This window comes from Lontra canadensis, unplaced genomic scaffold (genome assembly GCF_010015895.1).
Source record: "Lontra canadensis isolate GAN:19392208 unplaced genomic scaffold, GSC_riverotter_1.0 scaffold30, whole genome shotgun sequence".
Taxonomy (NCBI): domain Eukaryota; kingdom Metazoa; phylum Chordata; class Mammalia; order Carnivora; family Mustelidae; genus Lontra; species Lontra canadensis.
This window is the reverse complement of record NW_022631024.1, coordinates 2,092,610-2,115,755: the sequence shown is the minus strand read 5'-3', so window position 1 is coordinate 2,115,755 and position 23,146 is coordinate 2,092,610. Positions and strand designations below refer to the sequence as shown.

Genomic DNA, 23,146 nt, shown 5'->3' with positions numbered 1-23,146 from the left:
GCACACCAGCAGAGAACGTTACAATGGAGACCACGGTGGGTTCCAGAAGCCTTTCCACTTCCAGACCCACTGGCAGGACACTGCTTGGCTGAGGCGGTTCCCAGAGCGGGTCTGACCAGCAGCAGCCTTGTGAGAGGGCAGGCCCGTGGGGATGCTTGGCTGGGGAAGGCAGGCTCGGGGGGGGGCATGGAACCGACCTCACCGTACACCTGACTGGGGTTGCTCAGGTGGTTGAAAACACCGCTAACAGAAGCCCAACTGCCTGGCCTTTCCTGGACAACTGTCACTTGAGGATCCAAGGAACTGTTTCTTGACCCTTCAAGACCTTCAGGTCACAAGGGGCAGGTGCAGCCTGGGTAGTGCCCCCACCCCCATCACAGACGGTTCTGAGCCTTTGGATCTGTTGCTTAGCCTTTTTCACCACTGGGCCGGGAGTGGTCACTTCCTCCTGTGGGAGTCTCTGTGTCAACCATCCGTGGAGGGCTGCTTCTAATCAGCTGCTGGTAATCAGCTATAGCGTGAGAAACCAGCTAGCCCAGCCGGCTAAGACTAGGTGCAAACAGTGAGTAACTGGGTCTCGAGTTAATTCTGATTGTTTCTTTCCTAAGGCGACAGAGATTCTGGCCATCAGGGGTCTCTCCTGGTCCCTCCCCATTTTCAGCCACATCCTGGTACACGAGCTGTGGGAGAACCACACTGGAGGACGGTTCTTCTTACAGCCGGAGTCACAGCCCGCTGCCCTCATCATCTCCAGCTTGCCATGCTGGATGTTGCCAAAAGCACCCCGGCCCCAGTGCTCCAAAAACATTCACAGCCCCGGGAGCAGTCGGAAGGATGGGGAGGAAACCCAGGAAGAATGGAGACTCTCAGAGGACCCACATCGTGCAGCTCAGGCTATGAGCCAGCCAAAAAAACAAAAACAAAAAACAAAAAACAAAACTTCCTTGATAAAACAAAAGCCAAAATTAAAATAGATAAATAAATAAATAGCTTTAAAAAACAAAAAACAAACCTTACTTTGGTTTCTCCAATCTGGAAAACCCTGTACAATATCCCAGAGGTTTGAGAGCCAAGAAAGTCTTTGGGTTCCTTTTTTTTTTCCCCCAGTGTGCGCACACGTGTGTGTGTGTGTGTGTGTGTGTGTGTGTGTGTGTGTTTTGAAGGTCCAAAGGAGGAGCAGAGGGGATTAAAAAGAAAAAAAAAAAAGTTTAAAAAGACACCAAAGAAATCAGGACAATGGATTTGGGCTGGAGCAGGAGTCTGGGTTCCAGAACGCGCCTCCATGCAGGAAGAAGGAGCCAAGTGGTTGTAAGCGGGACTGCGGCCAGGCCGGGTCATGGAAAATCCAGGATTGTAGGCAGGACGATGGGGGAACATGAAGGGATGGCTGTGGCATCCCAGGGGAGGGCCCGGGGGGATGGGTGTACTCTCAGCAATGTTAAGACCCCTCCCCAGCCCAAGGGGCAGAAAAGAAAGTCCTTTTTCTTTCCTTCTTTTTTCCAACCCCAAAGACTTATTTGATTTTCTTGAAAACTACGGGCAGGAAAACAATTTCCTTTGCTTTTTCTTTTTTTTTTTTTTTCCCAGAAAGCTTTCACATCTAGAAACAAGCCAGGCACCAGCAGTCAGCAAGCCAGCCGAGTTCCATGTAACACGTTTATTTCCATGTTCCTGCAGGGCCAGTGAGCGGGAGGCCAGCTCTGCAGAGGGGCCTATAAAAAGCTCAAAGCCTACACCCCCCCCTCCCCCACTTCCTTTCTCCCTTGTCCATGACTTCAACATTTCCAGAGCGCTGATGTCTCGAACCCCAGAGCAAACAGGTAGCTATAGGGGAGAGCTGCGCCTTGGAGAGAAAGCTCCTCCGTCTCAAGGGGAAGACCAGAGAAGAGGGGGCTCAGGAGCCAGCGGGGCAAGGCCAGGGGCACAGCACATGAGCCCCAGTGTCGGGGAGGGGGGCTGCAGCTGGAGGCCTGCAGGCGGCAGGAGGTGGGGAGGGTGGCGGGAGACAGTGAGGAGGTAGAGGAGGTGGAAACACATGAGGAAAGCACCATGCCCCTATCTACCTAGCGGGGAGGTAGGTAGGACCATCTAGGTGTGCCCATGGCAGCCCCCATCTCCCCTTTTTTTGAGTCCAAGGGCCTTTGATACATCTCTTCGGACTCTTGGGGCTGTCCCCCTCCTTGAAATGGAGGCACGGTTGAGGTCTCTGGAGCACGTTCCTGGCCTCACAGCTTCCCAGCCCACAGAGGCTCAGAGGCTGGGGGGGGGGTAATCCCCCACAGAGCACTCACACAGTGCCCAGCCCTGGCACCTGCTCACGTTTCTCGGGTTTATGGGGACCCAAGTTATCTGAAAACAAGTGCACAAGGACCCTGCCCGCGGGAGCGGCACTCAGTTGCTCAGACTTGGGGAAACTTGGATGCGGTCCGAAAGCCCTCCCACACCCACTCTGGGGTGCCTCGCTGACCGCTGACCGAGCAGCTGAGAGGGGAGGGCAGGAAGATAGCTACAGGGCAGAGCGCAGGGAGCACCGCCCCCAGCCCGTCATGGCTTGGTCCCTCAGATACCGCACGATGGGGCCAGGCGCTGCCCTGCTTTCGGCCCCAGGTTCCCCCCGACCCCCATCCAACTGTGATCTGGCACCGGGGGAGGGGGTGCTCAGCACCAGGACTATGTGGAGGACACGTGGCACGGGTGGCCTCCCCATGGCAACTGGGAGGAAAGCGGGTCAGGGGCTCAGAGGCCTGTGCCAGCTTTGCTGTTGTATACTCAGACCACGTGCTCTCCGGGGTTGGGTTCCCAGTTCTAACTGGGGCGGTTTATGTGGATTCATCTCCTATGGCTGGAAGAGGTCTCTGGCCCCTGCACCACACCTGCCCACCACAGGGCCTGTCATCTCAGTAACAATCCCCCCTTCCTCCACTCCACCCCCATTCTGGCTTTGGCCTCCCAGTCCAGATGCTGGGCTGGCCTCGACCTTGCTCTCTGAGACTGCTTTGCCTTACCCCTGACCTAGGCCTCAACAGCCCCCCCCAGGCTCTATCTTCCAGGGTCTGCACACCCCACACCGCCTGCCTGAGCTCCACCTGAGTTACAAGGAAGCAACCGGGGAACACAGATGTCAGCGGCCCAAAGGAGAGACAGGAGGAGTGTGGGGAAGTGGACCTGGTGAGAAAGCAGCAATGGCACTGGGGGGAGGGGAGGGTCGCATGCAGATAAAACACAGTGCAACAAGGGAGTATTCAGATCACCTTATCACCTTTCAGTCCGGGCTCCCCCACGTTCCCCATCAGTCCCTGCAAGACAAAGGCCAGATCCTGCTGGGCGGGGGGGGGGCTCAAAGCCACGGAAGTCAAGTGCCCTACCGGACACTCACCGGCCTGCTGTGCCCACCCGATGCTCGTTGCCCCACCCAGAGCTCTGTTTTCTCATCTCTGAAAGGGGGCAATGACCCCCAGCCCAGAGGGCCATCATGTGGACTGAAGGAGCACAATAAGGGACAGCGGACTCCTCAGCCACGGCACTCTGAACAAATCCAGGGAGAAGGCTGCTCGTGGGGACAGATGGGGTCCACGAGCATTGTCCCCTGCATGCTGGCCACACAGGATCACCTTCAGAACGAGGTCCTAGCAGTTCGGGCCCACCTTTTTCCTGCACGCCCATCCCACCCAGGGATGTACCAAGTTTACTGGCTTGCCGCTATAGTTTCTATGTCCCTTGTCATGCCCCCCCACTCCCCCCTGGCCTTTCAGTGCCCTGGCATCCAGAACCTCATGAGACTCATGCCCAGCTCAAGGACTGCTAAGAAACATGTCAGCCATGGCGACATACAGATGAGGATTGGCTCTTAGGCCAGCCCCCTGAATCCCCGCCCACCCCTCCCCCAACACTGAGCCTAGGCCCACTTCCCTCTGGGCTGCCATGGGACAAGGGAGTGGGGGGCACCTGGCTGGGACGAGACCTGGATTCAGGGATGGCTCATTTACCTTCACGCCCTTGGGTCCTGGATAACCAATCGGACCCAGTGCTCCCATGTCACCCTGGCAAGAGAAAGAGAAGAAGGCATTGTGAGAGGTGGCTGGCTCCCAGGAGTCTGGCCTGGGCGGGACGATCCTCAGCGTCCCCTGGCCTGGGCTGCTGGGGACACAACACCACTGGCTCCATCAGACCACCTGCTCTCGTCTCTCCGCTGCTTGCTCATCGTGTGATCTGGGGTGGCTAACCTCCCCGTGCCTCAGTTTCCCCACCTAAAATGGGGGTCAGTACTATGTACTTCCTAGAGCTGTTTCAGGAAGAAGTGACTTAAGCGTACTAAGTGTTGGGCATGGTCTGGAGACAACTGGGGTTGTCCCAGCTGAAGGGGCTCTACTGGCATCTCGTGGGTGAAGGCCCCACGACACGGAACGATCTGGCTCAAAATGCCCACGGCACTGAGGTAAGAAGCCTAGCTGAGAATGAAGGGGTGGCTGGATCCTCTGTGCACAAGTCCACCCTTCTCCCCTCACGGGTCCTCGGCTCCTGCCCACCCCTCCGGCTACTGCTCCGGCTGCAGCCATCTGGGTAAGCCCATGCCCAGAGATAGGGAGCCTCCAAAAATGCGCCCTTCTCCCCTCCTTCCAGCTGCTGTGACTCGTCAAAGTGTCTGGCTGCTATGTGTGCTCCCACAATGCGCTTGACCTCTCTGGGTCTCAGTTTCCCACATCCCCGAGTCAGGGTCCATGGGGGGGTCCCTGACCAGTGCTTGGAAAACCCCAGGGGAGGCCAGCTGCCCCAGGCTTCCCGTGGGAACCGCCCAGAGATGTGTCCATCACATTCCTGGCCGACTTCCACAGGAGGGCCGACGGGCCCAAGGAGAGAGACGGAGGGAAGGTACCGAGTTCACAGACGGTGGTGAGGTCTGCTGGGGCACTGTCGCCCCGCCCCCATCCAGCCCCGCCAGGGACGGGCTGTATGACCCTGAGCAAAACCCTTGCCCTCTCTGGACCTCAGGATCCCCACCTGATTAGGTCAAACCAAACCTTCTAGCTGTTCCTCTGCCAAGAAATGGTGTTTTCAGTTCTGTCAAGAAATCTTCTCCTGAAGGAAGTAAGGTCTCAGCAGGCACCAAGACTGACACACACAGTAGCGTCTGCCAGGCATGCGACTCGGCTCCTTACCTGCCTCCACTCCAGGACTCCACAACAGCCCTTGGAGAATCACCCTCCCACCATCCCCATTTTACAGATGGGCAGACTGAGGCTCCATAAGGTTAGGACAGGATGGAGCTGGGATTCACACCAGGCAGTCCGTCTCCAGAGCTTCCAGGCAATTCTGAAGTCATCTTGGGAGAGGAAGGTAAGGCCAGGATCACTGGCCGGGAGAGGCTGGGGTCTGAGGAAAAGCCAGCCCTTCAGAGAAGTGCTCCTCCCTCGGCCATGCTGGCTGCTGCTTCTCTCCCTCTCTTTTCCTAGATGAAGGGAGCCAGGGGTGGCCTGCCCAGAGTTCCCCATAATCCACAAATAAACAGAGGAGGCTCTCCTGGCACAGTTGGCTCCAGCTGGGGCCCGAGCTGTGGGCAGGGGACGAGCCAGCAGCTCCAGGAACAGAGGCTCCTTCTTTCCGCTGCTGGCCTGAAGGTGCCTTTTGTGGGGACTAAATTCAATACGGGCCTGACTGACACCTGGGAGCCTGGGGAGCCACAGCAACACCACACCCGCCGCCCCTGCCAGCCCTTCCAAAAAAGGTGTATGTGTGTGGTGGGAGGCAGGGACTTGCATCGGTGTCCAACCCCTAAGGACAAGGAATCTGTGGAAAAGGGACTCTGGCTACAGGGCACATGGGGAGAACGTGGTGGCTTGCTTAGGGCAGGCCTTTCCCATCTTGGCAGGGCTCCAGTGCCTGAAAGCCCTCGGGGGAGGAACAGAGAAAATTCCAGGCCACTCTCCCCCCCAGTACAGCCCGCAGAGCACCGGCTCTTCACTAGACACCCTTGTGGGCAGCCCGGCCGAGCAACACACAGCATGTCATGTCCTCACAAGAAAGAACAATGAGTAATGCCCTGAATTTGGATCCTGTTCCCACTTCTGCCTAAGCTCCCAGACACTGTTCTAAACATCTTGACCTTCATCCTGCTGACTCTCACCAAAATACAACCATGTCCACAGCTGTTTCCAAACTCCTACTATATGCCAGGCTCCACGCTCGAGACATCGAGGTCCTGTCAACTGCCATGCACGGGCGCTTAGGCTGGGCCCCGATGGAACGTGCTGCTCGGGCCCTCGCCAGCTGTTCACGGTAACCCCATGAGGCCCGTCTTACAGAGGAGAAATCCAAGGCTTAAACAGAGGCCCAGTCGGTCACCCAAGACTAAGCCAGCCACAGGGGACGTGGGCAGGACCAGAACCCAGGGCTGTCTATCTGACAGGGCCTCCCACCATCCCTCATGTATGTCTTCCCTTCCTGCCCCGCTGTTCCACTGTAACTAGGGCATCCCTGGCTGCGCGTTCCCAGACCCAGAACGTTCCGTGGTGCTCACGTTGTTCATGCACACTCATCCTTCCGCCGAAGCGCCAGCATCCCTTCCCTGACCCCACAAGCCGGGTCAGCCCCCTGTGGTCAGGTCGCACAGTCCTTGCCACACCGGCGACCATTTCTGTGCGTGTCTATGTGGCGGAGAGTGGCTTAACAACCAGGTGAGAAAGAAAGCTAATTCCACTCTCATTTACAAACGCTCTAGGGAGAAATCTCGCCTCCGTGTTCCTAGAACTGCCTTTGAAGGCCACAAGGCCTCTTTCCAGAAGCTCTGATAGGGATCAGTGGCTTGGGGACAGGGGGGTGAGGGCTGCCGCCGGTCCTGGCTCCTGTGTGGTCTTTGTAAGCGTCATCTCACACAGAACAGCCCCGGGCATGGCCCACACTCTCACACATCAGCTCTCTCCATTCTGATGAGCTGAATGTGGGATGCGGTGGGGAAATCAGTGACCCACAGACACAGACCAGGTCCAGCTTTTCGCTGTATGACCTTGAGCAGGTGTTTCAGCCACTCTGTGCCTCAGTTCCCTTCAGTGTACCATGGTAATCCCACTTCCTACACTCAGAGGCTTGCCGGGATCATTAAGTACTTAGTGCAAGTCCTGGCACACAAGGGGTTGGTAAGTGTCAGTTCTGTCACAAAGAGACGAAGCCAGATGATCGTTTACCGACAGAATAGGGGGGACCTGTCCACTCTACCCCACATGCTGGGTTTTGGCCTGACCACATATTCTTTGGGTCTCATTAGACCCAAGGAGGACCCAAAGTTCCCTTTCTATCACTCAAAATAAAAAAAGACAGAAATCTTTGTGGGGAAGATCCTGGAACCAGGCACGCTTTTCTTGAGGGCCAGCCAAAGGGTTTCAGTTACTCAAGGGGGGCTATCCTGAGGCGGTCTCCCCTCAGAGGCTGCAGCGGGGGCCGCCAGCCGCTTGTTGGGATCCAGGCCACACAGACCTGGGTTGCAAGTCCTAGCTGGTGACCCCAGGCCCCAGCCTCCCTATCTGGGTGACTGGGCTGTGGCCACCTCCCTCCAGTACCTCAAGGCTTTCCCAGCCTAAAGCACATCAAGCACACACAAAACAGAGAGACGCTCCATAAATGTGAGTCTATCTCCCCACACCCTTCTTCCTGCCTGCAAGGACCTAGGGGGTGGGGAGTGGAGGCGGGTGACAGGGGACGTTTTGGCTTCAGTCTGCGTGCAAACTGCTTCAGCTGACTAGACAGAAGGCACTGAATAAACCTGAAACTCCACTAAAATGATTATCAATATGTGGAATTCCCATTCGCTCAGCTAAAAACCCACATCCTCTGGAAAACCAGGGGTGACTCATGATCCCTTTTCCCCTTTAATTCCTGGTTAGAAAATTCCTTTCCTCTCCAACTCTCTGGGGAGGCCACTGTTCTCCCTACCCGCCTTACCCCACCCCCACCAGGGCACAGAAGCTGTTGTTTCCAAAAATCCAGGGCGGGCGGCGGCGGGGGGGGGGGGGGGGGGGTGCTTGGGTAAGAGAGGGCACTAGTCCGGGGACCCCTGCTGGTCTGGCCGGTTCAGGTCCATGCTTGTGACCCCCAACCCCACCACAGGAGGAAGGGAATATTGCTTTGACAGCAGAGGGAATTTTAAAACAGGGGAAGTGGGTGCCTGGGTGGCTCAGTGGGTTAAAGCCTCTGCCTTCGGCTCAGGTCATGATCTCAGGGTCCTGGGATCGAGCCCCGCATCGGGCTCTCTGCTCAGCAGGGAGCCTGCTTCCTCCTCTCTCTCTCTGCCTGCCTCTCAGCCTGCTTGTGATCTGTCAAATAAATAAATAAAATATTTAAAAAAATAAAACAGGGGAATGAGGCTGAAAGTAGTGATAAAAGACACAGGGGAGAGGGAACCCTGAGGACGCACTGAGCAGCGACTTGGAAAGAGACATCACAAGGGGGCGGAGTCTGAGGAATGCAGGAACACCCCAGCTCAGGCCCCTCAGAACCGGGGCAGCGGGAGGAGGGTCCTGGATGGTCCTGCCTCCATCCTGTCCTGCCTTGTGAGTGATCTTGGCCAGGGCCTCAGCTTTCCCATCTACCCAATGGGATTCTCCTAAGAGATCCCGTGAATAGGGCTGCCCAATTGAGCCAATGAAAATAAGGTCTGCCCCGCTAAATTCCAATAACAGATAAGCACCGAAGGATATTTTAGTGTAAACTGCATTCTAAATATTACCTCTGAAATCCAAAATTTCACCCGGTGTGTTGATATTTTCTCTGGCAACCCTCGCTATGGAAAGCAAAGGGGAGGCCCCAGGTGGGGAAGAACTTTGTAAAGAGTCAGGAAGGCCAAGGGCATCATCTCAGCCTCCAGAGCCTGTGTTCACTCAGACAAAGGATACTCTTGCTCCTCTCAGGACTCAACCTAGTGGCCACTAGACAATGACGAAGAGAAATGTGTGCCAGTGACGAAAGCGGGGATACGTAAACATCCCTTCCGGTCAGCTTTGGGAACCGAGAACATGGAGCCTTGGCAAGGACAGAGAGCTGCCATCTTTTCATCGCGAACAGCCTCTCCCAGGGGCAGGGGAATGACTGGGGCTCAGGACACAACAACTCCGTAGAGTGGCCTGGGCTCCCCCAGGAAAGGGCGTCCAACACCAGGCTGTTCGAGCTGGACTGTCATCACCATGTGACCAGGATGTTCCAGAAGGCAACCTTGTGAGCTTACAGGAGACAGGACAAGACTTTGGGGGTCCTCATCAACTGGGTTCTCTACCTCTCCTTGCAGATAAACCTTTTCCAAAGCATCTGGGTCAGTGCCTTGTGCCAAAGAAGATGCCCAGCTAAGCCCTGCTGAATGGACATCAGGGTTGACAAATGCATGACTCCTAGAGGGACACTTTGCTGTTTCTACTAAGTTCCAAAGTGACTCTGAAATCTGTCTCCATATAGCACTCCAGAGGACTGCTACTATGCATAACACATGCATGTGTGTGTGTGTGTGTGTGAACTAACAATGAGTATTATCACGGTGACTAGCACTTCCTGAATTCTTGCTATGTGCGAAGCACTTTATATGCACCAGCGTCTTTAAATCTTCACAACTGAAGTCTAAGGCAGGTACTGTGACAGTCCCCGTTGTACAGATAAAGAAAGTGAGACACAGAGAGGTTAAGAAATTTGCTCGGAGTCTGAATGCAATCAGCGGTCAAGCTAGGCTCTGAACCCAGGTGGTCTGGTTGCACGGACTGGCCCCTGTGGCCACGGGACTGCACTGGACAGTGTGTATCTGCGGTCCTCACAATGGCGGGCACGCTGATCTCATCCCATGGAAGGGGGCCCTGAGGCTCAAGGAATGAGGCCAGAGCTGAAGAACGCAGAGCTAGCAGGAGGCGAGGCGAGGTGAGGCTCGGGTGCACACCCGGGAGGTTTGGACCCTCAGCCCCTACCCCGCCCGGGTTCTGCACTCATCTGCTCGATTATGAGCACGTTGCCACTGGGGACCTGTGGGGCCTCTTACCAGGACTGGCCTTCCCTGAACGATGGGGCCCCTGAACGCCCCTGGGGCCTTCTCCAGCCTCCCTCTGGCCAGAATTTCATGCCACAGTTGCCGGAGAAGCCAAGGCTGGAAGCTCATTTGTCAAAGTAGGCAACAGCCTACTTAGGTCCCTCCATGGCCTCCCCAGACTCAAGCCCCATGAGGAATGACCAGAGAACAGGACAAAGAGGGCGTGGAACCCTGAGGAGAACTCCCAGAGTCCTTTCCCAGGCCTGGACCTCTCAAGGGTTCCCAAGGTCAATGTCCCACTCTGAGAGCCCAGCAGGAGGCCCTGGTTTTGACTCCTGGAACACTCCACAAGGCCTACCCCAATCTGGATGGAGTCAGAGGTCAGCCTGCCTCCCACCTCCCTGTGTACAGGCCTCAGCATATCAGGAAGTGACAGCAATGATTCATATAATGATCTCCTCCTCTCACTGCACGCTTACTAAACGCTAGACCCAGGGCCAAGGACTGTACATGTCAGTCCTCGGTTAAGCCTCACAGGATCCCCCAGAGTCCTCTATCACCATCCCCATTTTACAGACGACGAACTAAGGCTCAGAGAGAGTAAGCAACTTCAAACAGTCAGGACGGGGCAGATCTGTGGCTTGAACTCAGGGGGTGTGGCTCCAGAGTCAGTGCTTCGAAGGAAAGGATGAGGAAGACCGGCCTGACATGACCCAAAGCCTCAGTTCCTCGGCCAGCTGCGTCCTTCCTCTGGACCGGAAGCACCTCACCTGTGAACAGGCGTCCTATCCCCCGCCTAGACCTCCTTGCAGTGCGACACACAGGCAGCAGGTGTGAAAGCACATCTGTACTCTCACGCTCCAAGTACCTGTCTTCATTTAACTAATGAAGAAAGGGGCTCAGAGAAGGTGGGCAATCCACCTGAGGACACACAGCAGGGCTTTCCTCCCTCTGCCCCTTTGGCCAGAGTGAGAGGTCCTGCTCCCCCCACTCCTTCTGGCGTTTGATGAGAGAGGGACCTCTCCACCAAGACTCATCGCTGCCTCTCACCCCCGCCACCCAGGCATCTGTGTACTTACAATGAGGCCGGGGACTCCTCGGGGCCCTGGCAGGCCTAGTTCTCCCTGCAGATAGGAAGAGATCAAAGCGGTTACTTGCCCTGTCTCCCTCCCAGGCTGCTCCCTCCACTCTATCCCCTTGTGGGCACCTGGTGGGATCCTTTGGAGCCGACCATTCCTTGTGCCTGATTAGTGAATCTTGGAGCCTGGCCTGAAATTTGGACAAGACCCTTCCCCCTTCTGCTCTCAGCCTTCCACATCTGTAAAATGGGGAGGCTGGACTTCCAGACCAAGTGTGAAAGAAGAGGCAGAATCCTGATCCTGACAATAAAGACGTACTGGGTGTCTGGCCCAGGTCTCATTTCACCTTCACTTTACAGATGGCAACGCTGAGGCTCAAGAGTTTCATGACGGGCCCAAGGTCAAGTTCAAGGAAAGAACACAGTGGCTCAGTTCCAAGCTGAGAGCCATGGGGCTGGCCTCTCTTCCTCTTCCAGCCAGGAGGTGCTAGGGCGCTTAGAGAAGCCCGCCATCACCGAAGGAGGAGGCTGTCAGGTCCCTGCCTCCCAGATGCTGGAGAGGGCTCTTGCCTGGGAGTCAGGGGATAGGGCTGCAAACGGGGTGGGGGTGGGGAGGACGATGTTCTAGAAATGCTGATTATCAGTGGAAATTGCCAGCCCCCTCCAGACAGGAGGCTATCACTACAGCCACCGAGAAGAGGAGGGGAGAACCGGCCTCAGCTTTAAATGAGGGAAGCGATGTGTCCAAGGTCACTCAGCAACTGCATGGCCACGCTGGGGCCGCTCATCAGCCCCCTTTCTGCTCCCCCAGGTCTGAGGACAAAGACACCGCTGCCCCATCCCCAAGCGGGCTTTGGGGATGACATCACACCGAAGGAGAGGCTCCGATTTCTCACCTCTGTGCCTTCGCGGGTGGCCTTTCCTCCCCATGGAATGTTCCTTCACTTCTCTGCTCACCCCAATCCAACATCACCCTCCCCAGGAGTCTCCCTGCTCCTCTATCCCTCCTCCACAGCACCGGGCGCCCTTGACCTCACACATCTCACTCTGCCTGTATAACGGACCGGACAGATAGCCATGAGCTCCTCGAGGGCCCTCGATGTCCCCGCTGTGACCGACTGCTTACAACGGTCCCATCCCAGGAACACCTGTTGTAAGCCCACCACCTTCCCACCCCCTCTCATTTCCTTCTTACACCAGCCCTCTGGGGCCGGCATTTCAACCCCTGGATTTACAGAGAGGGAAACTGAGATTCGGAGAGGGGAACCGATATGTCCAAGCAACACAGCAGGAATCAAACCCGAGTCCTCCTGGCTCTGAGACCAGGGCTGGAGCCCCCCAGGAGAGCCGGGGTGAGCCCAAGCGGGGTCAGGCTCAGAGGGCATCTGTGGAATTGAAATTCCTACGTCCTCAGGGGCTGATCGTGGATCCAGCCGTCACCTTGACAGAAAGCACAGCTGGCCACAGCTGCTTAGGTGGGAAGGCCCAGAGAGAGATGGGGGAGCACGGCAGGTGTTCCAAAGAGCTTTCAACTTAGTCTGCTCCCCTGGGACAGGGAACACACTCCCTCTCCCGCCTGAGCCTGAGCTTGGAACTGGAAGGGAGAGGCGGGCTCATTCCCTCAGGGCAGGCTGACCTGGCTCCTCAACAACAGGCCTCCGATTATTTACAAACTCTATAAACATGCCAATGTTGCACATTTCTTTAGAACTCCGCTCTCCCTTCCACACAGGGCCTGCAAACCATCTGCTCCCCCAGGGCGCTGCTGTCCCATAAACACTGCTGATGCTTTATAACATGCTAGTAGCCCGGCTTCCCCAGTGGGGAGTGACCCAGAACCTTCCTGAGTCCTTGCAGATGCGGCACGGTCTGGGGCTTTGGGAGCAGAGGCTCAGTGGGCCCAGGGAGGGGGGCTTCCCTGGGGTGGGAGCCCAGGACACCCACAGTGGATAGCAGCCTCGGGTTTACAGGTGGCATGGCTGGGATCTGACCCATTCTGCCTGACCCCAAAGCTTGGAATCTCTTTCCTGTTCCCCAACACTGGAAATACTTACAGGGTTCCCATCCAGTCCAGGAGGACCCCTTTCCCCAAAGTCTCCAGGAAACCCCTAAAGGCATAAGAGAGAAGAAACGTCTGTAGATTAGCGTTTATACCTGGGGGGCGGCTTCCGTCCGAACCCCCGCGGGCACACACGACATGTCCATGCAGTCTCACTCCTGGGTTCTGGGACCTGGACAGGCGACAGGGTCCCTAGTTATGCAGTGCCCTCCACAAATACCCCCACATGAAGAACTTCTCGGGGACTGGGTCCTGGGAAGGAGCCCACAGCCAGAGAGCCCTTTTCTTACTGACATAGACTCTGAGAAGTGAGCGTCTGAGGCAGCATGGAAATGCCCAGCCCCAAATCTGAGACCCGAACCGAGGAGGCGGGAAGGACGAGAACTGAGGTCAGGAAGCGGAGTCCAGGCCTGAGCCAGTAGCTGACTTGCGAAGTGTTTTAAGGACATCCCTTTCCCCCGTAGGCCTCAGTTTCCCCGCTAGTCGGAGGAGGGAAGGCCTCTGCAGCACCTTCCAGCTCAGACCTTCTGCGGCTGTGACATGCTCTTCAAAAACCACCCTATGCAATCACAATCCCCATTTTTACAGATAAAGAGGGACTCTGGAAGGATAAATGTCAAGGGTACACAAGGTCACACGGTTGGTGACTCTCTGCACCACTGGCAGAGGGAGGTTTCAGCGGCCCTGAGAGAGGCCAGGCCACCCGGCCCAGGCAGGTCCGGCCCTTTCATCCCACCCCAGACCCCACTCCATACTCTCTGGGGACACAGGCAGCTGGAAAAACATCAGCTGTGGGGACACCTCTGGGGACCAGCGTAGGAGTGGGGGGCAACTTCGTTTCACTTCAAAAGGAAAAGGAAATCCTCAAGCTTGGAATTTAGGGAAACCTGGTCTCCCCGGCTTGAATTCAAATCATTGTTTTTCCAGGGAAATTTAATAAAAAACACAGCACATGTTTCTCTGACCAAATGGATACCTGAGCCGCTCAGTAGAGAAAGATTCCTCACAGAAGGTCATTTGTGTCTGGTTTCTAACACAGCTGGGGGGGCACCCAGGGACTAGATTAAACCTAAGGACAAACCCCAAACCAATGAAAACGTCTGTCCTGGCTGAGCAAAGAGATCTTGAAATGTGTGTGCGCCCAGGCCTTTGTCCTTGCCCTGTCCAGCTGTTCTATCCTCCTCGGATCCCTTCTCTGTTGGGGAGCCCCCCTGGATCAGAAGGTCAAGGACCGGCATTCATCCTGGAGGAGGTGTGGCTTCGTTCAGACACCCAAAGGATGACATGAGGACAGAATAATGAGATTTGGACCAATCCAGTCCCTTGGCATGCAAAACTTCATTTGCCTTTGACATATACCCTTGAGGGAAAGATTATCAGTCCCATTTAACCGATGGGGAAAGTGAGGCTTGGAGAGGAGATGTCACTTGGTAAGGCTAAGGCAAAACCAAAAAGAAAAGCAAGTATGTGGCAGAGCTGAACCCAGGTCCCCACCTCTCTGAACTCCGTCAAGTTTGTATGAGCTGCACACAGGCAGATCATGGCCCGTAGAAGCTGCTAGAATGTGTCTTCAGCCGGTTGCAGAGAGTGGCAAGTGTGTGCGTGTGTGTGTGTGCGCTCACACGGGCACGCGCACGCATCTGTAGGCCCATCTCCAGGTCAAACCTTTGTGGGGGTACATCTGATCCTATCTAAGATTCCTCTCCCCCTGGCAAATTTAGCCTCTCCCAAATTTAGCCCCTCTCTCTCAAGCTGTAAGCAAGACCCCTTCCCCTTCTAGGGCCAGAGATATCAGCTGGGCTGTAGTCAGAGGAGAATTTTGAAGGCATTGCCTTTCTGCCTTCACCTCTGAAGGCCGGTGTTAGGGCCTTGGCAGAAAAGGAGGACCATCCATCAGAGGACAAGGCCAATGCTGTCCAGCCAGGCACCTGGCCAACTCCACACGGCCCATGAAGGGCAGGACTCAGGAAGTCTGTCCTCAGCTCGCCAAGTCTAGTGTCTGGAGACTAGCTCTGGTTCGCCTCCAGACTGGCTGTATGACCTTGGGCAGACCCTCCCTTGACCCACTGCCCTGGTCAGGCTGGCGTTCTCTAAGAACACCTGTCACAATCCCTAGACGAGGTCTGAAAAGAAGGAGCCTCTTCCCCTACCGACAGGAATGCCACCCAGCCTGGTGCAAGACAGAGACCTTGACACCACCGCCCAGGCACACCTCCTGGCTGCAAAATCCAACATATTCACCCAAAGCAGCTACCAGGCAGGTGCCAAGCCCATGGGTCTGCACTCAGAGGCCACTTCAGGCTGTCCAGAGGACTCCCTCAGCCCCCGCTGCCAGGCCAGCCTCCCCCATGAAGCTTTGTAAGCAGGGCCGTCCAGTGCCCGTCCTGGCTCCACCATCCACAGGCCCCTCCGAGCCGCAGTTTGCTCTGCTCTGCGACGCGGCGCACAAACAGGGTGAGCGGAGGCGTCCCTTGCCGACAGCAGCAATGTGAAAGCACATCTCCGGGGTATAAGTGAGGGAGAGACCGTCAGAAAGGTCAAAATCCCAAAGGAAGGCACTTGTGCAGACAAAAGGAGCCCGAAGATAGCCAGTGGCTGAGAACAGCAGGGTAAGAACAAAGACGGACAAGAGCAAACCCCAGCAGCCAGTGAGATGAGTAATTAGGAACGTAATGGTTGGAGCAAAGGGAGGACAAATCTGTGACTGGAACAATGTCAAAGACGGGAAGACCCTAGGTGTTCTTGACAATCCATACCTTGTTGCACCAGTGGGGAGACTGAGGCCCAGAGTGTGCCCAAGAGCACATCACCCGCTAGCCTGTGTCATCCCTCCATCGCTGGACACATAGGTCATTTCTGGCACTTGTCCCAGGGCCCCGATGCTGGGCCCTTCTGGATCTCAGAGAGGCGGGCCGCCAAGCTAGAAGTGTGACCCCACTTTCCTCCCACTCTGGTTCCCTCTGTCTGGCTCTATCTCCTCGTGCATGGAGTGCAGTCCCAGCCTGGCAGGCAGCGGGACCTTCCTCCGCAGGCCTGAGCTCCCGGCTGCAACAGGCTGGCCCGAGGCCCAAGGAATGAGCTCGGCGCCCTGCCGGGGCCCCAGCCACGTGGTGTCTCCACTTCCCCAGGTCGGGGCCCCCGGGGAACTGGACGCCTTGTACTTTGAGCAGAACAAGGCCCAGGAGGAGGCAGAATCAGGCTCCAGGACAGGACTCCAAATCCTGTCTTAGCTACAGCAGTTCAGGAACAGACATGAAGAGAGGGCGGTCCTTGTCACAACCACAGCGGGATGCCAAGGTCCGAGGAGGTTGCTGAGGGCCACCTTGGGCACTCCCCTGCCTCCGGGCAGTGTCTACCCCATCCATCTGCTCTGGAAGGTGAGCTGGAGAGGCAGAGGAGGCATGAAGCCTCCAGGATCAGCAGTACCGCTAATGCCTCAAAGGCTCAGCTCCCTGACCTATGACATGGTCCGTCCTGCCAGCTCTGCTAGCAGAGCTGGGCCAAAAAGGTGAGATGTTATAACGCAGCCCAGCACTCTCCACGGAGCCGGGGCGCGCTAGCTCTGGTTTGCCTCAACAGTAGGAATACAGAATAATCTCCTGGAAGAGCCCGTAGAAGGATCTAGGGGGCCTCTTTACAGTGCTGAGATTCTCCACAGACAGGAAATGCTGGGGCAAGCCTAACCTGCATCCCTCCCACTGCACTTGCAGCCGGTTGGAGTCCTTTCTAGAACATGTGTGCACTTCAAGTGTGCTGACGTGGAAAGACCCCTTGAGGTCACGGTGCTGAGCATGTTTTCGCCCTGCCCTTTTGGAATCCACTAGGGATCCCATCTAAGAATAGTCACGTCAGGGAACAAGAAGGAGACAGGTAGGTCAAGTTCTCACCAGGACCCCAGAGTCACCAGCTGACTTGGGCAGCTCAAGCTCAAGTATGGGACACTGAGGACCACACCCCCCCCACACGCACAACATTGCCACTGCAAAATACTTTCATCTCTCTTGGCCTCAGTCTCCCCACCTGGAAACATGAGGCCTCTGTCACTTTGCTCCCTGCTCCCCACAGTATGAGAATTGGAAAGGGCCCTCAAACCCAAAGGCACCGTGGTAGAAGCTCTTCCCACCCCTGATGGGCGTGTGGCCTTGGGCAAGTCCCAGTCATCTCTGAGACACACACACCCAAGGACTGGGAACCAGGGTTGGGCCTATCCAGCTATAAGCTTGGGGGTCTGCCAGCCTGACTCGCTACACAAGCCTTGCAGGCCCGGCCAGAGGCCACGAGACACACTGTGAGCTATGGCTGGCCATCCCAGGCATTCCAGCGGGCTTGACAGTGAGTTCACAGAGCGCCCGTCCAGCAACACGATTCACCACGTGTTCGTAACTCCTGAGAGGGACCCTTGTCTGAGCTGCGAGCCTCACTGTACCATGCCCAGAACAAGCCAGGACAGCCCAGGAGAAACCCTTTCAGCTCCAGCCAAGTCTGTAACATCTTATATCCAGACCCCTCCTCAGAAAACCACAACACTTTTCATTCTAGCAGGAGTGAGGAGATGAGAGCGTTAGCCTAAACTTTCCTTTGGAGCTTAAGATAGAAGTGCAGAGAGAAGTGTAAGGCAGAAAGCAGCTAACGGTCCAGGGTCGAGTCCTAACACTGCCATCAACTTGCTGTGTGATTTCAGCCAAATTACTGGCCTCTCTGAGCCCTGTCTGCTTTTCTGTCTGACAGAAAGGTCAGGCCAGCTCATCACTAAAAAGTTTCCGCAGCTCTGACAGGCTCTGACCTCTAGTGTCTCCTTCAGGGTTCCCATCGGCAAAAGATTCCCACACACCCTCCTTCCCGACCTGATGCTAAGGAGGCCATGTGCCCGAGCCTAAAGTTCTGCTTGCTGGAGAGAGATGAACTACAGCAAAATCATCACCAGCCCTGCCAGAAATGAGGCCAGCTGTGATCTGGCATGAGGGAATTCGGCTCCTTCTCCTGACATTTCCTCTTGTTAATAAACGCCTAGAAATCGCCTGACCCAAAGCTTTGACAAGAGGACACTTGCAGAAGGAGCACCCCCTGTCCCCAGCCCACCAGCCAGGTCAAGGGCTCGGGAGCACTGGCAACAGGGGGATGGCCCCAAAGATCACTTATGGAACATGTGGGCCAAGGCCATTGCAGACTGAGGCCTGGCAGGGGCAGAGACAAAGCCAGAGGGACTCGGTGACAGGCGGCCCTGCTCCATACACCATCAAATCATATCCAGTGCAGACCCTGCCCATCTGCTGACCATGGCAGCTGGACCAGGGTCAAGAGGACTTTCACGGCCCTCAGGGGCACTGTGTGGCCCCAGCACTGTTTTGCTGAAGAAGGGGGGGTTCTTCCCCCACCCCCAGTGCCTGACACCACAGTGCCATCGTGAAGGACAGGGCAGAATCCTAGGAAGTGAAAGGCAAGGAGCAAGGAAGCAGAAATGAATCGTCAGCTACGGGGGTTCGAGACCGGTGAGGCCCCCAGAGGATGTCAGAGCAGATGGCTTTGACTGAGTCTTGGTTGCCAAGGCTGGAAAACAGGTGTAGCCAATCTCACCTTGGATAATCAGTGAGAGAATCATATGTAGTTCAAATGCCATACAGGTAAAAGGCCTCAATAAATGTTGCTTTGTGGGGGTATGGTTTGGCTACAAGTGCCATCCCCAGTACCGAGCCCCTGGTAGGTGCCCAGTAAATTTTTGTTGAACGAAAAACAAATGAGCGGCCTCATCTGACGTGCAGATAGCAAAATGGCGCCCAGCACCTCAGAGCGAGCAGGTGCTGCCTTCCTGGGCCCAAGCAGCTTGGCCTTCAGCTGCAAGGAGCAAACAAGTACATGGCAGGGAGAAGGCAGATGACACCACTGGGAGGAGGAGAAAGGAGGAGATGGCAGAGGACAATGGGGGCCTGGCCCTGTTGATGGTCCTATGGCAGCAGGGTGGAGAAGAAGCCATCATGCCCAGGTTTCCAGGTGCTTCCCTCCTCCATGCTCAGGAGACTCTGGACCCATTCACTCAATAGCTACACTCTGGGGAGAGGCGAAAGCTCTGGCTGCTGCATTTCAACCCACCCTGGGAAGCCTCAAGAACCTTGGCCATGTCATTCACCCCCCCTATCCCCTGAGCCTCCACCTCCTCCTCTGTAAAGTGTCAATGCCCGGCGGTCCTGCAGCCTCCCAGGATAGAGTCTGAGCAAATCCCACACGGGTGGCCTGGGAGGCAGACCTGGGTGAGGGGACAGGGCCCAGCTGAGATCAGCTAAGGAAGTCAACTGCCCCTCCTCTTCAACTTAGCCTTTGGAAAAACAGGTCCAGAGAGGTGAAGCCATGGGCTTGAAGTTATACAGCACAGACAGCCTCACCCTTCCATGAAACTACAAATAGGAATAACCTATTTACCAGTGCTTACTATGTGACAAGCAGAATGACCCCATGAGCTAGAAGCTATTATCCCCATTTCTCATAAAGGAAAACTGCACTGCAATTCAGGGGCTTTGAGCCAATAATGCCCCAGGGCCTTTGCACCTACTATCTCCTCAACCCAGAAAGTTCTTCCACAGATAGCCACAGGGCTCTCATTCTCACCTCATTAAAGTTTCTCAAGAAGCGAGGAGGATTCTTGGATCAACTCACCTAATAGTCTTTACCCCTAAGCACTCACTGTCTCCCTTCCCCACTCTGTATTAACGCTCAGCACCATCTGACATTCATTCACTCATCGCTCCTCCCCTTGTTCATTGTCTATCTGTCCATGAAAATGGGAACTTTGTCTTGCTCAGTGCTCAGCACTAAGTATAGTGCCTGGCCCACAGGATATGCTCAATATTCACAGGATGGACAGAGAGATGGAAGGATGGATGGATGGATGGATGGATGGATGGAGGGAGGGATGGTTGGATGGATCTCCTTGCCCAAGGTCTCCTGGCTTGAGGAGCAGATCCAGACACCAGCCCAGCCCTCAGAGATGCAAGGTCCTTGCCCTGAAAGAAGCATTAGGTGCTCCTCCTTGCCCAGATCCAGGTCTCAGGTGTTAGACCACCAGGCACAGAGGGGCTGTTGGGCCCAAAAGGTCTAATCTAAGGATGAGGTGCCCCTCTGGTCCTTGAGACCAGGACCTGGAGCTTGGCATACCACACTGGGCCCCACAGGGCCCAGATCCATCCACTACAACAGGTAAGATACTCCTGGTCACTCATGTCAACCCCAGAATCACAGACAAGCCCCTTTCTGGGCACTGCTGAGCGCTCCTGGCCCCCTTCCAGATTCCTCTCAGATTCCAACCTCCCCACAGTCCCTTCTTCATCAACCACCAGCAGAGGGAAGCCCAGATCCCAAGCGGACAATGCTTCCAAGTCTAGGGATTAAACTGTGGACGACCCCATGGGACCTTAAGCCACCAACGGCAGTCAGGCCTGAAAGAAATATGCCTCTGTTGTAGTCTGGGGTCTCCCTCTGCTGGCAGCAAGGACACTATACATATCACTGCAGGGGAAGCCTCAGCTTCCCCTCGTGAGTAATGCGCGCATCAGAATTAAAGTCTCACCCAGCAGGTGAAGACTCTGGGGCATGTGTGTCTACGACATTACTGGCAGCCAGTGAATCTGAGCTCTTGATCCACCATTGAGGTTAGAGGCCCTGGAGGTGGATGGTGGTGCTAGAATCCTGGCTTCCTTACTGACTGTGAAACTGGGGGCAAGTGACTTAACCTCTCTGTGCCTTGGCTTTCTCTTCCTGCCCTGCAGGTGACCAAGCATGAGGAAAGCAATCCCTGCCACGCCGGAGAGTCATGGGCGAAGCCAGTGAACCAGGGGTTACGGCCAGCCTCTCTTGGGGGTCACACCCGCTGTGGGCCCGCTCACATGCCCACCAGCCTCTGGCCTGGCAGGTGCACGTGTGACTGTGGCCACCCCGAGACAACACAGAGACTGAGGGTTTTCCGAGAAAGAGGAGCCCTGATCCAGGCCTAACCATGATTCCCCAGTCCAAGCAGGCCCACAGACACCACTGGCCCAGACAACAGAAGACCCCGGACACAGGACTGCACACACACACACACACACACACACACACACACACACAGGAGAGCCATCCCACAGGGTCCCAGAGCCATGGCAGGCCCCAGCTCCAGCCAGACAGCCACTGGTCAGTGTCCTGATAGCAGAACATGAGGCCCAGAAAGCCCCACATGCTGGCCCACACACTCAGAGCAGAGCAACGGCCCAGCGGATGGAAGCAGAGAACACCCAGGCTGCAGGTGCACGGGGTGGGGGGGTGTGGCCCCTGGGACGTCAGATTCACCCATAGAGTCTGCATAATAGACACGGAAAATCTTTACCGGCCTACCCATCTTGCCCCTCTTGCCAGGAACACCAGGCAGGCCCTGTAGGGGAGAGACAGGGAAGAGGTCACGAGGAGATTCCACAAGGGACAACCAGTGCTGTCCCAAGCCACCCATACGAGGAAGTCCCAGAGGGCTTAGGGAGCAGGTCACACACAGTCACTGTCAGTTATGTGCCCACCACATGGATGGTGCTTCCACTCTACAGGACTGGGATCTTCATGGACCTGAACTGGGGAAACGCCCAGGAGAGCCCCCAGGGTCCCTGGTATTCAGCAGGCGCTCTCTCAAGGTCCTCTCTATTAGGCCTGTTGATGAGGTTACGAGTTGAGTTCCCAAAGATGGGCTCAGGCTGGGAGGCGACTGTCCATGCTCTCAGAATCGAGTCCCCTCCCTGACCTGGGTCCTGAGCACCCACGTCACTTTGCCCAGGTGCCCCCTCCAAGCTCATCTCCTTAACCATTCCTGCCCCGCACTGAGAGCTTTGACGTATACACTGTCAATCCTGCCAAGTTACCGGATTCCCTGACTTTGCACCCACTCTCTCTTCTGTCTGGGAGCGGTCAGCCTTGACCCCTTGGCAGACTCCTATTCAACTCAAGGGCACCTCCTCTGGGAGGGACTCCCGGACTTCTCCAGGCAGAAGGGGTGGGTAGGTGGGCGGGAGGTAAACAAAGAAAGCCTACTCACTCGCTCTCCATCAGACCCTGGCAGGCCGAAGAGCCCTGGGAGTCCAATGTAGCCCTAGGAAAGAGCAGGTAGGGGGTCAGAGGGACCGAGTGGCAGGGTGTGGCTGGCCCGACCCATCCCCGCGCCCCTCGCTGCCCTCCCACATCCAGGTTCCTCTTCCTCGCTGGTGGCAGCAGTGGCTCTGGTGGCTCCTCGATGACACAGGCCTTGAGGCAAGTGTATATGCCCATGGACTGCATGGTGCTGGCTTCCACGATGTAGTCCAAAGGCACATACGCTCACGCCAGGGAAGGGCGCGGGCACTCTCGGGGGGGACGCCCGCCCCGCGCCGGGGCTCCCGGACCTGCAGGAAGGAAGCTCTCGGCTGGATTAGAGGGACACCAGGTTCCACTTGCTCCGAGGGAGCCTGCCGGGTGCCCGTGGCTTCCACGGTGCCTTCTCCTAGGCTGCCAAAGACCCCGGGAATGGGGCTCCCATCTACCCACAGCTGCCTGAGCGCCAGCAGGAGACGCAGCTGCCCCTTGGGCACACGTACACCACTGCCTTTGACCCACCGGGTGACACTGCGGGCTGGCCATCCACACCAACCAGGAAACCAAGGTTCTGGAGAGAAAGTGGCACAAGCAGTCGGGGCACAGCTGGGAGTCCCCTGCCCTCAGATGCACCTAACTTTCTGCCTCCGAGTTGTGGCCGCCACCGGGCATGCCCTTCCTAGCTCAGCGAAGGCAGAGCCACCCCTTCCAAGCTGGGCTCCGAAGCCCTTGCCTCCGACAAGTGGAACCCATCCCTTCCCTCCACCCCCGCGCCATTATTGCTCCCCCATTAATAGGATTCACCACTTTCTCCCATGTATCTTCTATAATCTGGGTCCATATTTCATGTCCTCATTAGCCTGGGATGTCCTCAAGGGCAGGGACCTAACCCCCAGCACCTAGTGTTATCTGTGCTCTCTAAATGTTTGTGGCATGCTTTCAT

The 23,146-nt window shown here is 56.2% G+C and overlaps 1 protein-coding gene across 4 annotated transcripts in view; it reads right to left on the bottom strand.

Moving 5' to 3' along the window:
- The window catches only part of COL27A1 (collagen type XXVII alpha 1 chain), a 134,607-nt gene that overhangs the window by 62,915 nt on the left and 48,546 nt on the right, over positions 1 to 23,146 (bottom strand). For all 4 annotated transcript variants that reach the window (XM_032865688.1, XM_032865687.1, XM_032865689.1 and 1 more), the window contains 6 exons: positions 22,172 to 22,225; positions 21,479 to 21,523; positions 13,124 to 13,177; positions 11,071 to 11,115; positions 3,987 to 4,040; positions 3,252 to 3,296 (listed from right to left, as the gene is read on the bottom strand). In XM_032865688.1, coding sequence (XP_032721579.1) covers positions 3,252 to 3,296; positions 3,987 to 4,040; positions 11,071 to 11,115; positions 13,124 to 13,177; positions 21,479 to 21,523; positions 22,172 to 22,225 — 297 coding nt within the window. The remainder of the gene's footprint in view (positions 1 to 3,251; positions 3,297 to 3,986; positions 4,041 to 11,070; positions 11,116 to 13,123; positions 13,178 to 21,478; positions 21,524 to 22,171; positions 22,226 to 23,146) is intronic.